Here is a 13,847-nt window from a genome sequence, read left to right on the forward strand (position 1 = left end):
TGTGAGCACTGCTGTGCAGGTCCCCTGACACACAAGTGCCCGAGTTTCTCTATGCCTATGACTGGGCGAGGAATTGCTGCCTGGGACAGCGTGTCTGTGTTCAGCTTTACGAGATAATTCCAAATTGTCTTCCAAAGTGACTATTCCATTTTACTCTCTCCAGCAGAATATGAGGGTTCCCATTGCTTTGTAGCCTTCCTAACACTTATATTATCAACCTGTTTCATTTTCTCCATCTCGTGTAGAATGGTGTCTTACTGTGATCTCAAATTAGGAATGCAGTTGAGCTTTTTTGTTTTTTTTTTTGTGAGGAAGATCAGCCCTGAGCTAACATCCGTGCTAATCCTCCTCTTTTTTTTTGCTGAGGAAGACTGGCTCTGAGCTAACATCCATCGCCAATCCTCCTCCTTTGTCTCCCCAAAGCCCCAGTAGATGGTTGTATGTCATAGTTGCACATCCCTCTAGTTGCTGTATGTGGGACGCGGCCTCAGCATGGCTGGAGAAGCGGTGCGTCGGTGCGCGCCCGGGATCCGAACCCGGGCTGCCAGTAGCGGAGCGCGCGCACTTAACCGCTAAGCCACGGGGTCGGCCCCACAGTTGAGCTTTTTTTATGTTTATTCGCCATTTGTGCTGCCCTTCTGTGCGATGACCATGTCTTTTACTTACTTTTCAAATGAGTGTTGGTCTTTTTCTTCTTGAATTGTAGGAGTTTTTATATATTCTAGATACCAGTCCCTTGTCATTATATGTACTGCTTACAACGGTTTCTTTACAAGTATATTTCATCATTTTTTGATCTGTGAAAATCGATAATTCGTACTTGAGAATCTGAACTTTCTTTTAACTGGAACAGAGTCTTCTACTGTGCCAACAATGTATACCACTATTTATAAACTTTAATGCTTTCATGTAAAAGGGAATCTGGTATTCTTACAGCTCTGCTGAGAGAGACATATCCATTTTGTGTTGTTTTGGTGTTCAACGACTGTTTTTAAATTTTGAGGTTGAAAAAGATAAATACAAAGTTGTTACATACTGGAATTTTATTACCATACCCAAATTATTTTTGCCAAGTATATGATCTAGTCTTAGACTGTGCCTTCTCAGTAGTTTAATGAGCTTTGCTAAACTTGTATCTTCCATTATCTGTTGCTGTGCTAATCAGTTGCTAGAAAGAGTTGGAAGATTCACTCTTCATTATTGATCTGCATTTCATGAATATTTATGTACGTTCCGTGTACTTTCACCCTTTTGCTCAAAGTAGCTGAATAGTATAAAATTTAAATTTTTAATTGGAATTCTTCTATGGCTTCCATCATGAGTTAAGAGCCCTTATTATGTAGACTAACAATGACTATATCAAAAGGTGAGATTGTTTTAGATGAGGCATCTTAAATTTGAATCCAGCTACAATTCAGGACTTCAGTGTGGGACACAGTAGCCTGTCAGCATCCTGTATCCACGAGTGAATTCTTGTGGCGGCCGTGAGCCCCCAGCAGCTCCCGATAAATTAGAGCATCCACCTACAGGACCTTCGCCCATTCACTCCTTCCAGTACTCGCTGGGTGATACGCGGGCTCAGGCCTTCTAAGTGCTCTGTTTATGAGGAGACAAAGTCCTTGTCCTCAAGAATTACATTCAGTGAGAGAAAATAGACAATAGTGAAAATATGTGTGAAGTTCTGGTGAAGTGCCACGAAAAGAAGGAAGCAGAACAGCGGGTGGCAGGGGATGGCAGGGACACAGCGGCTCTTCTAGAAAAGGTGGGGCAGCTGGGGCTTGGCAGAGAGCTGGGTTTCATCAGGGTCGGGCTATGAGAGAGGGAGAGAGAAGCAAGGGAGGTGACATTGGATACAGGCCTGAACCAAGTTCAGAGGGAGAGGGAGCCGGGTTGTGCAGAGAGATATCTGGAGGAAGAGTGTCTCAGGCAGCATCGGCAGGTGCAGAGGCCTCAAGGCAGGAGCTCACCTTGTTTTTCTGAGGAAGGGCAAGGCGTGAGGAGCAGGATATGAGTTTGGAGAGGGAGCCCAGGGTCAAGTTATTTCAGGCTTTGGTTAAAGGCCTTGGGTTTTATTCTAGTGTGATGGGAAGCTGTAGCGAGGTTTGGACAGAGGAGTGAAACAAACCGCCGTCTGCTTTACAAGGATCACAAGGCTGCCGTTAGGGAAACCGACCAGGAGTTGCGTGGAGGGGTGGAGGCAGATGCCCAGTTAGGAGAAAGTTGCATAGTCCAGGCAAGAGGCGCTGCTGGCTTGGAGCAGGGTGGTGGCAGGGTGGGGGGCCAGGGAGGAGTGGTTGGAAGCAGATGTATTTTGAAGGTGAGCCCACAGGGTTTGCTGATGGAATGGTTGGGGAGTGAGAGACAGGAGTCTGTGGGATGACTCTAAGATTTTTGGCCCAATGAGCAGCTGGGTGAATGGTAGTCTTATATGTCATTCACGCAGAAGAGAGCACTATGGGAGACACAGAGGTTTTTGTTGTTGATTTGAGGTTTTCTTTTGGTGGAGAGAATGAAGAGTGCTGTGTGGACCTGTGAAGTCTGAAGGCCACATGAGACATCCAGATGGAGGTGTTCAATAGGCGGCTGAGTGTGGAAGTCTGACATTCAGGAGAGAGCAAGGGTGGAGACTGCTTTGGGGAGCAATGTGCATATAGGATGGCACACAGAGCCAAGAGGGTAGATTGACTCATCCAGGGAGCAAGTAGACGAATGCAGTCCAGGCCCCATACAGCCTGCTACTCCAGCATCTCTAGGTCAGAAGCCCCAGTAGGAGCCAGCAAGGAGACCCAGGGGGAATAGTCAGGGAGCAAGGGTGGGAAGCGGGGCTGTGTGACTGCCTGGGAGCCGAGTGGAGGCTGTGTCCAAGAAATGGCTGGTGGACGGTGTCAGCTGTCGATGTGCAGGCAGGGTGATACAGGAGAGAGCGATGTTCATGACACAGTGGAGCGGGGAATAACTGTGGGAGCAGCGTCCCACAGGAGCCAGGACGGGCAGATCCAGTGCACAGAGGAGGACACGCCTCAGAAGGGGCACCCAGACGCCCGCCCCAGGAGCAAAAGGGACAGCCGCGTGTTCACAGGCACGGGTAGACATGTCCTTCTGATCGCTTCTGTTTTCCTGAGTGAAATAAGAAGCAAGGTCATTCATCAGCGGAGACGGTGGGAAGGGGAGGAGATCTGAAGTAGCCCCCTCACCGAAGGAGAGCAAGTTCATTTAGGACACAGAAGTGGGCTGCCAGGCAGCACCAAGGGCTCGCGTGAGCTGGCGATCAGAAATATAAAATGGGGCTGGCCCGCGGGTTGTGGGTGCTGCTGTTGCACAGTCGGCTGTCCCAGGGCAGGTGTGGAGTAGGTGCTACCAGAGTTTGCTATGTGCGCCCCTGGTACTTTTGGTGCCATGTCAGACTCCTGATTTATAGCGACTGAGATCTCTTCAAGCGTTCCTGACATGTGTTACTAAGTTTTGGCTCACCTAAGTCAAGGATAAAAATAATTATGCTTGGAGAGCCTGAGGTACGCACCACAAAGACTGTAGATGGAATCAGGGAGGCCTGGCTGGGTGGGGGGCGGTTAGTGAGGGGAGAGGATGGGACTGAGCCTCGAGAAATAGGCTGCAGGAGAAATAGGTGGTGGGAGATGGTGACTTGGTTATGGAGGGAGTCGGCAGGGCGGACACTGAGCAGTATGTTAGGTAACCAGCGAAAGGCGTTACTTAAAAGCATTGCTTAGCAGGAGAGAAGGCTTGTTGAAATCAAATACCATCAGTCTCACAAAACGGCTTCTTTGTTTTCTTCAACAACACCATGACCCAGGAGCTGGACTGGTCAGCACAGGAGAACTCTCAGCGTAAAATGTACAGAAAGTGGGATGTAGACATTGCTTGTTACTGTAAAATTAGCCAAATTGATTTTAAGACTGGGGCAGAGGATAGACAAGATGAGCCTGGAGTATCCTGTGGTGCCAGAAAGTAAGGTTGTGCTTGCAACAAACACACACTCACCATGACGGTGTATGTCAAAGGGACGCAGGAGCCAACTGACAGGGCTCCCACAGCTGAAGTTAGAACAATTATGAGCAACAAAATAAACCAGTAGTGTTGGATTGTAGCTCAAAGTGTAAAATAAATGTCCAGAAGTTCATACTGATGTAAATAAGTGGTTGAATAAATTTAAAAACGGGGGAGGAGAGACAGATCTCCCATGCAAAATTCCAAATAATTTATGTAGATATTCCTCTTTGAGGGGGTGGAGCATACCTCCTCACTCTTTAAGTGTGGGCTGTGCTTAGAGACTTCCATCCAAAGGGCACAGTGTGGAAAATGAGAAAAAGAATGACTTTACAGTGGAGAAACAGACCGACACTGCCTCAGCCAGGTGATGGAAGTTAATACCGGCAGTGCTAAGTCATGTCGATGCTCTGTACCCTTGATAGGATGCAGTGACAGTGAACCTTTACCTCTGTGGTCTTCCACCCCAAAACCCATAACCCCAGTCTAATGAGGAGAAAACCATCAGACAAGTCCCAGCTGAGGAATGTTGTACAAAATACCTGACAAGTATTCCTCAAAGCTGTAAAGGTCATCAAAACAAGTGAAGTCTGAGAAACTGTCACAGCTAAGAGGAGCCTAGGGAGAATGACAACTAAATGTAATGTGGTCTCTGGGTGAGATCCTGGGATAGAAAAAGGATGTGAGGTAGAAGTGAAGGACATCTGAATAAAATATGAACTCTAGTTAATGGAATATTAGTTGTGTACAGGCATCTCACATAGTAAAATGAGTTGCTTGGTGATTAACTCTTGAAAACTGGTTGATAAACTCACATTTTCAGGTAGTTTAATATTGGGGGCTGCCTGATCCTGGCAGTAAGGATAAATTAATAGTAGATACTCACTTAAAAAAAAAGATGGGGTGGAGGTTGAGCAGAGACCCCGGATTTGTTATAAAGTATATCCTCTCTAGGCTGAATACAAGCAGATATCATTAGTATTGGCCACAGTGGGAGCTGGGATGTACCCAAGACCCACTGGGGTCTGTTTGTAAAACTTCCTAAATAGGATTCACGGTACGTGGGATCCCAGTTTTATGGCACTACCTTTGAGCATTAGTTATCTTGTTATTTTAAGGTTCCTCTCTCTTTTTAAATGACACTGTCATAATCTAATGCAAATACATTTTTGAATCCCAGTAAAAGCTACCTTCATTCAAGTCCAGTGAGTCTTGTGATTTGGCATTACGTGGATGTAGGGAGAGCAAGAATGTCTAACATTTATCTAGCATGGACCAGATATTGCCTACATCTTGTGGATTGTCTCATTTCATCCTCACGGAAGCTCTGACCTCATTTACAAACACAGAAATGGAGGTCAGAGAGCTGAAGTAATTTTCCCCCAAGTCATCTGCCTGGTTGGTGCTGAGACTGGATTTCAAACCCCAGCCTTTTCCTCGACTGGAGAGGGACATTCATGGAAATGGGTCACATCGGTGGCCACAGAGGAAACCTTCGCAAATTCCGAGACGATGACTTTACAGGCCACAGGCTTTGGCTATTATCTGATAATATTAGAAAACAAGTCATAAAAAGACCCTGTCCAGAATTACCCATGGGGCACAGGTTGCCGGTCTTAGTGACTCGGAAGCCTCTGCCTTGCACTGTTGAGCCCCGCCTAGCAGAGCGGCTGCAGGAGGTGGCCGTGCTCCGGAGGAGCGCAGTACAGACAGCCTGCCCCACACAGCCTGGACGGAGGGGCCAGAGGAACCGAGCTCTTCAACGCTGTGTTTTGGAATCGGGAGACTTTCACTCTCCAACTAATCTAGCCTTCCTTTACCCTCCTCGAATAAAATACTAAAAAACCAACAAGGCCCTTCCCAGATCATACTTGGAATTTTGGAGCTACTCCTGTTTCTTCCTTAGTATTTTCACTTACCAATTTATCAAAATGAAATTGAAATTCAGTTCTTGTTTATCAGCATCTACCTTACCCTTGGGATTTCTTTTTTTAGCCATGCTGCAAAATTCTGCTACCAGGGAGCACTACCAGGTAGTAGAGGATATGAGATAAAGCCCGGGCTTTGTAATAATAGTTCTGGTGGGTTTGAAGCTGAGCTCAGGCACGTGCAGCATTGTGGATTTGGACGCGTTATTTAATAGCTCTAAGCCCCAGTCTCATCCTTCATTAAATAGGTCTGTAGGTCCTCTCTCCTTCAGAGGCCCGCTGTAAGCATCGGATGAGCCCACACGCAGGAGACAGTCTGGTGCGGGGACGAGGGGAATGTTGGTTGCTCATACTGTAACCGTGCACCCTCACCTTGTGGATGGCAGCCTGTCCTGCCACCTCTCTCTCTCTATGGAAGAAGGTGTGTTGAGCCTCGCTCTGTTGTTTATTTTCTCTCTTACGTGGGATGTATTTTTGTGCCTCAGGGAAGTAGTAAGACCTTGACTTTTGTCACAGCTTAATTAGCTTACTGAGAGTTGGAACAGCCACTAGATTCCATATTGTGTCCTACTTAAAGTTGAAGTGTATTAGCTGTAATTAGTGATACTGCTTGTAAAAAGCCACCAACTGGCCTTTCTATTCCCCCACAGGAGACCACAGGTTCCTGCCAATTCTTGTCAAATTAGTTGGCATCTGCTAAGTGTAATCTACAACACAACTTGAAACTTGAATAAAGAACTTACGAGGTGTTTTAGTTGCTTCTGAGACTGTTTCTCTGAGTAGGTCTCCTTAATGCAAATGTACTATTTTAAAATGTTTACAATTATACATCAAGGGAGGGAAACATTGCACTAAATGAGGGAAAACCTAGAAAGTATTTCTTTTTTTTGAGCGACTTAGCACAGTTACTCACTGTCTTAGTCTCCTGTGGCCGCTGTAGCAACTTACCGCAAGGATTGGGGTTTAAAACGGCACAGGTTTATTCTCTTCGAGTTCTGGTGGTCAGAAGTCCCACACAGGTCTCACAGGACGAAAATCAAGGTGTTGGCTGCATTCCTTCTGGAGGCTCTAGGGGAGAATCTGTTCCTTGCCTTTTCCAACTTCTAGAGGCTGCCTACTTTCCTTGGCTTGTAGCCTCTTCCTCCATCTTCAAATGCAGCAGTATAGCATCTCCAGATCACTCTCTGACTCTTCTGCCTCCCTCTCTTGTGTATAAGGAAGGACCTGTGTGATACACTGGGCCCACCTAGATAATCCAGGGTAATCTCTTCCTCTCAAAATGAGCTGATTGGCAACGTTAATTCCCCTTTGCCGTGTAATTGAACATATTCACAGGTTCTAGGTACTAGGATGTGGACATCTTGGGAGGGCTGTTATTCTTCCTACCACATCTACTAAAAGCCTATATTTGAGTGAGTTTCCGTAATAATTGGTCAACTGCATTGAAGGCATGAGATATTACAAAGAAAAAAAGTCCTTAAGACCCATGGTGAAGTAGATTACATTATTTGAGTAATTCAGACTATATGTTGAAAATAAAGGTAAGAATGGCAGTTTTTTTTATGTCTGTAGTCTTCATTTCTTTTCCTACCTGGTTACTCTCTAAACCAATTATTTGCTCATAGACATATATATTTTGATATGTCTATATCCACATATGCACATATGAATTTTTCTGAAATTCCAAGTTAATATCCTAGAGGTAAAGTGTTACACCTGTTTTGTCTGTTTCCCTATCTTTCTGTCTATATATTTTGAATTGACTTCAAGAAATCATATTCCATCCACAGAAGGTTTATATTGCAAAGCAGGATTGGCAGTTTTTTAAAGCTGTATGGCGTGCTCTAGTCTGTGGTGGGCTACATTGGTTAGTCAGTAGAAGGGTGAATGCGGTAGACGTGTATTATCCTTGAGTTCTCAGTCTGCCTCATCCTTGAGCTTCCCATTAAACCAGGTGGCTGAAGCCTAAACAGCCCCTGTCAGCACACAGTAGGGCCTCCCAGACAGTAGAGAGGTGACCAGGTAATCTCAGCTGGTGCTAAGTGCCACTCAGGAAATAAAGTAGTAGGCTGTACACTAAACGACCTCTGCGGGGAGAGGCCGTGGCGGTGCTCTTAGATGGGGACGTCAGGGGTGCTCTCTGAGGAGGTGTTCTTTGTGCCTGGGGCTTGAATCACGAGTGAGCAGACCCTGGTCTGTCTTGCTCGCCAAAGAACCTGGTGCCTTGAAAGAATGCTGCGTAGTAAGTGCTTAGTAAATCTTGATTGAAGGAAGGAAGGGGTCACTGGAACACTGCCCCACCATACACTTATAAAGTGTGCTGCAGTGTACACAGGGTTTGAATTATGACCCAAGTTCCGTTCTTGAGTGTCTTCTGTGCCGGGCAGTGTGCTCTGGGCTTTCTTCACAAGCTCCTAGGTGAGGTGCTGTTATGACCCATGTTACAGAAGAGGCAGCTGGGCCAAGGTGGTGTAGCAGTACTCCAGCCCAGGTCTGTGTGACACTGAAGCCCACTCCCTTCAACACTGCGTTGTCGTGCTCCTGAGCATCAGAAGTGTCCTGTGAGGCTGGCGAGTGCTGCTATTCCCATCTTACAGAATACGCTGAAGTCCACGGTGGACATGCAGATGGTCCAGTTAAGCTTAGAATCCCAGACTCTTGACCAACTGGTTCAGCTTGGTCCCTGACACCCCTCTGGAAATATCTGTGACCATTTTGGGGGTTGTAGGAACACTGGCTATCATGAGGAGTATGTAACCCAGCAAGATGTAGTTAACAGGATCCTTTTTAGAAAGAAAATAGGGTCCTAGAATAGGATTGGTGTTATTTTAGGAGTTAGTGAAAACTGTTCAGCCAAGAAAGTTTTTATAGCTGTTTTAGTATGTTTGGTTTTTTGTTTTTTTTTTTAATTTTCTCCCACCTAAGACTTGAAAAGGCAGCTTAGCTCGTTAGGTTCTCTTATTCAGTATAACTTGGGGTTCTTGCTAAGCTCTGTCTAGAGTGGTCACATGACACCTAAGATATCATCTGCTCTATAATATCAGATCTGTGGCTTTTCTTTCTGCTGGCTAGATCTGGGTGATAACTAGCTGTAATTATGAAGGCAAAAATTAGATTTCCTTGAACTGCCTAGGCTGGAGTGACAAACGTGTGTTGTTCTTGGTACCTGACCTCTATAATTCTATCTCAGACTAAATCAGAATACCATCTCTGACTTAAAATTTAGTAGTCAGTTAGAATGCACTTTTTCAGACTTTCTTCTTTTAGGGCTTTTCCGTATAAGAAATTTGAGTCTGTTTGTAATTTTATTGTGGAATAATCTTGATGCATCGCCAGTTTCTTCCTATTCCAGTCCATCCCATGGACTCCAGTCCTATGCCAGTCACACCAGAGCAGATTCCTTCTAACTGAAAATAACATGTGCTGCTGTTGGGCCCCTGAGAAACGGTTTCCCAAAGCATCAGGGCTGGAATCTGGACTCTTGGCCAGCATACAGATCCCTGCAGAATGGGCCTCCAGGTGGCCTGTCCAACTGTGTTGGCAAAGAGAAGACAGATCAGACGTCTGCAGGAATACAGGGTGATGGGGTGGGGTTGGGGAAGGGGACCTTACTTCACACTGAAATACTATCCTGTTGACTTTTCATTTTAAATGACTCTCTGGAGTCACTTATTCTTCGTTCTTCTGCCCACCGCGTGGCTCTCGCTCACAGCTGTCTGGCCTGGAGTGCCCTCCTTGACTGCGTCGCCCCTCCAGATCCTTCCTACCCATCTTTCAAGACTCAGTCTTGCAAGGAGCTCAGTCTCCTTTTCCCCTTCCCCACCTCCCGGTTACCTGTCCTCTCAGCTCCCCGCCACGGCGGGTCTCGGACTTCACTGAGGCGATTGTTGATTGGCTGGCCTTTTGAAGCTTTCGTATTGATGGCAAGCTGTCATAAGTCAATTACAGTAAGTTTCCTAGGTGCATTTCCTATTGTTTCCTAGGTGCGCTGCTTGTCGTTAGTGCCGTGGAGTGGATTCCGACTCCTGGCGGCCCTGTGTCCAGCAGAGCGGAACCCTGCCCAGTCTTTACCCACCATCCTCTCACCTCCCGCCACTGTATCAGACAGTGCTCTGCTGCTATTCACAGGGTTTTCATGGCCAATTTTTTCGGAAGTGGGTAGCCAGGGCCTTCTTCCTAGTCTGTCAGCTCCACTCTAACCTGTCCACCATGGGTGACCTGGCTAGTATTTGAAATATCAGTGGCATAGCTTTCAGCATCACAGCAACACGCAGCCACCACAGTGTGACAACCAACAGACGTGTGATATGGTTTCCTGGAAACAAACCCAGGCCGCGGTAGTGAGAGTGCCAAATCTTGACCACTAGACCACCAGTGCTGGCTTCCTGGGTGCATAGGAACTTTTTATTTTCACCTGCCCTGGAATCATAGACTTCCTGGGTTGGAATAAGCCTGTCAAAATACAGACCACACACTATGCCCTCACCCACCCACCCCCGGAAGTGAGCAAGTGAGCACAGATTTGGGAGCTGACGGACCCGGGCTCCTGACCATCGTTTAACAAGTCACTTCATCTCTGGGACCCTCATTCTCCTAAAGGATAACACTTCCCTGAAAGGTGGGTGTTCTGGAGATGAAATGAACTGATGTACGTCAGGTACCCATCCTACGCTGAGTTTACTTCCTCAGCTGACCGTTTACATCTTCACTGGTGCACAGGTCTAGGGCTCCAGGGAGAGCATCTGTGAGGAGGCGTGTGTGACTCGCTTCCCGTTCATGGGTGTTCCTCGCTGAGGCCTGTCAGAGTCACTGGGCGAGCTGTGAAGTCCTGGAGATTCTGATATCATTGATCTGTGGCAGAGCCCAGGCACTGGCATTTTTTTAAGCTCCCACATGATGTTCCATGTGCATTGAAACATACCATGCCCAGCCAGCTCCTTACTTAACTGCTCTTCATGCAGTCAAGTCATGCAGAAAATTCATAAGTTGCTTTGATTGGTCTTAAGTGATGGGCTGTTCTTATTAAAAACTCTTGAAAATTGTGTAATTAAGAAACAAGCCCAATATTCAAATAGAATATTCTCTGATCCCCATTCCTATTACTGCTCTCGTTATTATTACAAAAAGAAAAACTGCCTTTATGACTTTCAAAAGTCTAACCTGACAGAAAGGTCAGGAGAGAGAGAGAGAGACATGGTACGGACCTGAGATTTTCTGAAAGTAGATAACAGAATTGTCTGTGGTTTGGAAATGAGCTTTGTGTAAATGCTATCGTCTTCGATGTTGTATACATTATGCATAAGTTTTATTAAATACTTCCTCCTTCCCAAAAGGTTTTTTATCTCTAAATTTTGAAATTAATTCATGAAAGGAGGGAGCATGTATTATTTATAAATTTCTTTAGCATCTCATAGAAAGAATCATGTTATTTAAAAATAGTATTCATGCTTCTGTGGAGTCAATGTGCATAGGTCCCCTTTGTAATCCTGAAGTCATACCTTATAAAGTAATGAGAACTCTTCACTGTCGGAGAGGAAGGGAGTTTTAGTCAAGAGTCTTTCCATTATTCCTTTCTTCCTAGTTTTGAGGAAACTTCTAGTCAGCTGAAGGACTGAGTATTGAATTTTTCTGCTGAAAAAATGACCATCTTCTACCTAAGAAGTACGGAGCTGCTGAAATAGTTGATAACTGTATTCATTTTGGTCGTTCAGGTATACCTTTGCTGTTTATTACTTCCAGAATTGACTTAACTAGTTATATAATACATCTATTGGTTGTTGTTTTAATAAACTTTATTTCGGAGTAATTTTACATTACAGTTCACTCTTGGTGTTGCACATTTTATGGGTCTTGACAGAGGTACAATGACATGTATCCACTGTTACAGGGTCATACAAAATAGCTGCACTGCCCTGAAAACCTTTGTGCTCTGCTTATTCATCCCTCCCTCCCCCCTCGCCCCTGGCAACTATTGGTCTTTTTACTGTCTCCATAGTTTTCCCTTTTCCAGAATGTCATATAGTGGAATTGTAAGAGAAAAAATTATTCATGACACGTGTTAAAGAACAGTAAGGCAGACTTTATTCAGGGGACTACTACAAGGGAGTTTTGCAGTGAGCGAGAGAGATTGGGCTCAACTGCAACATACAAGAAGGAAAAGTGGGAACTGACAACCACGGAGCAGGGTAGGGGGTAGATGAATGGAAAATTACTAAGAGGAAGCATCAGAGGTACGGGGAGGATTCTGGCCAAACTGACCTAACAGGATTCTTCCTGAAGGCAGGCCTAGGTGATCAAGCATCTCCTTGATGAGGGTGGAGGACTCAGGCTAAACCAGCTTGGCAGGATTCTTGCTAAAATTGGGCAATGGAAACAATGGGCGTGGAAGTACAAAAGTCAAGGGCTAGTTTGGGAAGAAGATTCAGAGGAGCCTGACTAAAGTTTGGTCAAGGAGAGAGTCTGTGAAAATCAGACAGTGTGTAACCTTTTTAGATTGGCTTTTTTCACTTAGGTATATGCATTTAAAGTTTCTTCATGTCTTTCATGGCTTTATAACTCATTTCTTTTTATCGCTGAGTAATATTCCATTGTCTAGATGTACCACAGTTTGTTTATCCATTCATCTGCTGAAAGACATCTTGATTGCTTCCAAATTTTGCCAATTATGAAGGAAGCTGCTATAAACATCCATGTGCAGATTTCAAGGATAATTTTATGTTTACAGAAAAGTTGCAGAGATAGTACAAAACATTCCCATATACTCTCTACTCAGTTTCCTCAATGTTAACACCTTACATAACCATGTTACATTTGTGAAAACTAAGGTTAACATTGGTACATTACTATTAACTAGACTTTATTCGGATTTCACCAGTGTTTTCGTTTATTTCCTTTTTCTATTTCAGGATCCAATCCAGGATACCACATTACATTAGTACTACATTTATTGTATTTTTAATTTATGGGAACAGTTTGGGTGTGTTGTGTTCATTAAATATGTTCATAAAATTCAGTATATCCTGAAAATATGAATATAAACATATCAGCTATAAGGAGCTGGTGTTGCTTAATCAAATGAACACATTTAGTTATGATAATGTTATTTAGAATTTTTTGAAAGTTTGTTTTTGGCAGAGCATGCAGAATTCCCAATGTATGAAATTGAGATTTGTTTTATAAGATTGCCGTTTCTCAACAAAACGCTAAAGCTTGTTGAAAGAACGTGATTTTAAGGTTGAGTATTTCAAGACCCAGGAGAAAACCGGTTGCTAAGTTGTAATAAAAGCTCTCAATGCATAATTTTTCAAGTTGCTGCAAGGGATGAAGGGTTTGGTTGGTTCTCTAATGAGCATCTCCAAATGTTTTGCTGGCAGAAGGACTCCATGAAAGATGACAGAAGAAGTTATTGTTATAGCAAAGTGGGACTACACTGCCCAGCAGGACCAGGAGCTGGACATCAAGAAGAACGAACGCTTGTGGCTGCTGGACGACTCCAAGACGTGGTGGCGGGTGAGGAACGCGGCCAACAGGACGGGCTACGTGCCGTCCAACTACGTGGAGAGGAAGAACAGCCTGAAGAAGGGCTCCCTTGTGAAGAACCTGAAGGACACGCTAGGTGAGTGTTTGGAACATCAGGACCCAGGTTATAGCTGCACTGCTCCCCATAATGGAGGGCGAGGGAGCCTCGTGCTTTTTTGAGAGGAGAGTGTTCATCTTTTTAGTTTGTGTCAAAAAAAAAAAGTCTGTTTTAAATGTTGACATCTTTCTAGTTGTCTTTTTTTAAAATCTCAAAATTAAGAGATCAAGATGGAGAAATATCATGTTTGTCATTTCTGGGAGATTTTCGAGTTTGGAGTCTTATGTAAGTTGACACTTCTGTGTGTGTCGCACCCCGGCACGTGTTTCTGTCTCCTG

General features: G+C 44.8%; 1 protein-coding gene across 3 annotated transcripts in view; it reads left to right on the forward strand.

Annotated features, from left to right (window-relative positions):
* Positions 1–13,847, forward strand: part of NCK2 (NCK adaptor protein 2) — a 137,289-nt gene that overhangs the window by 84,064 nt on the left and 39,378 nt on the right. The window contains exons 3-4 of one of the 3 annotated variants that reach the window (XM_087426315.1): positions 11,515–11,644; positions 13,307–13,548. In XM_087426315.1, the coding sequence (XP_087282441.1) occupies positions 13,323–13,548 (226 nt within the window). In that variant the 5' untranslated portion in view covers positions 11,515–11,644; positions 13,307–13,322. The remainder of the gene's footprint in view (positions 1–11,514; positions 11,645–13,306; positions 13,549–13,847) is intronic. The other 2 variants (XM_087426314.1, XM_087426313.1) reach the window with 2 other exon arrangements.

Source organism: Ceratotherium simum, chromosome 40 (genome assembly GCF_057802395.1).
Source record: "Ceratotherium simum simum isolate JZ-2026a chromosome 40, ASM5780239v1, whole genome shotgun sequence".
Taxonomy (NCBI): Eukaryota; Metazoa; Chordata; class Mammalia; order Perissodactyla; family Rhinocerotidae; genus Ceratotherium; species Ceratotherium simum.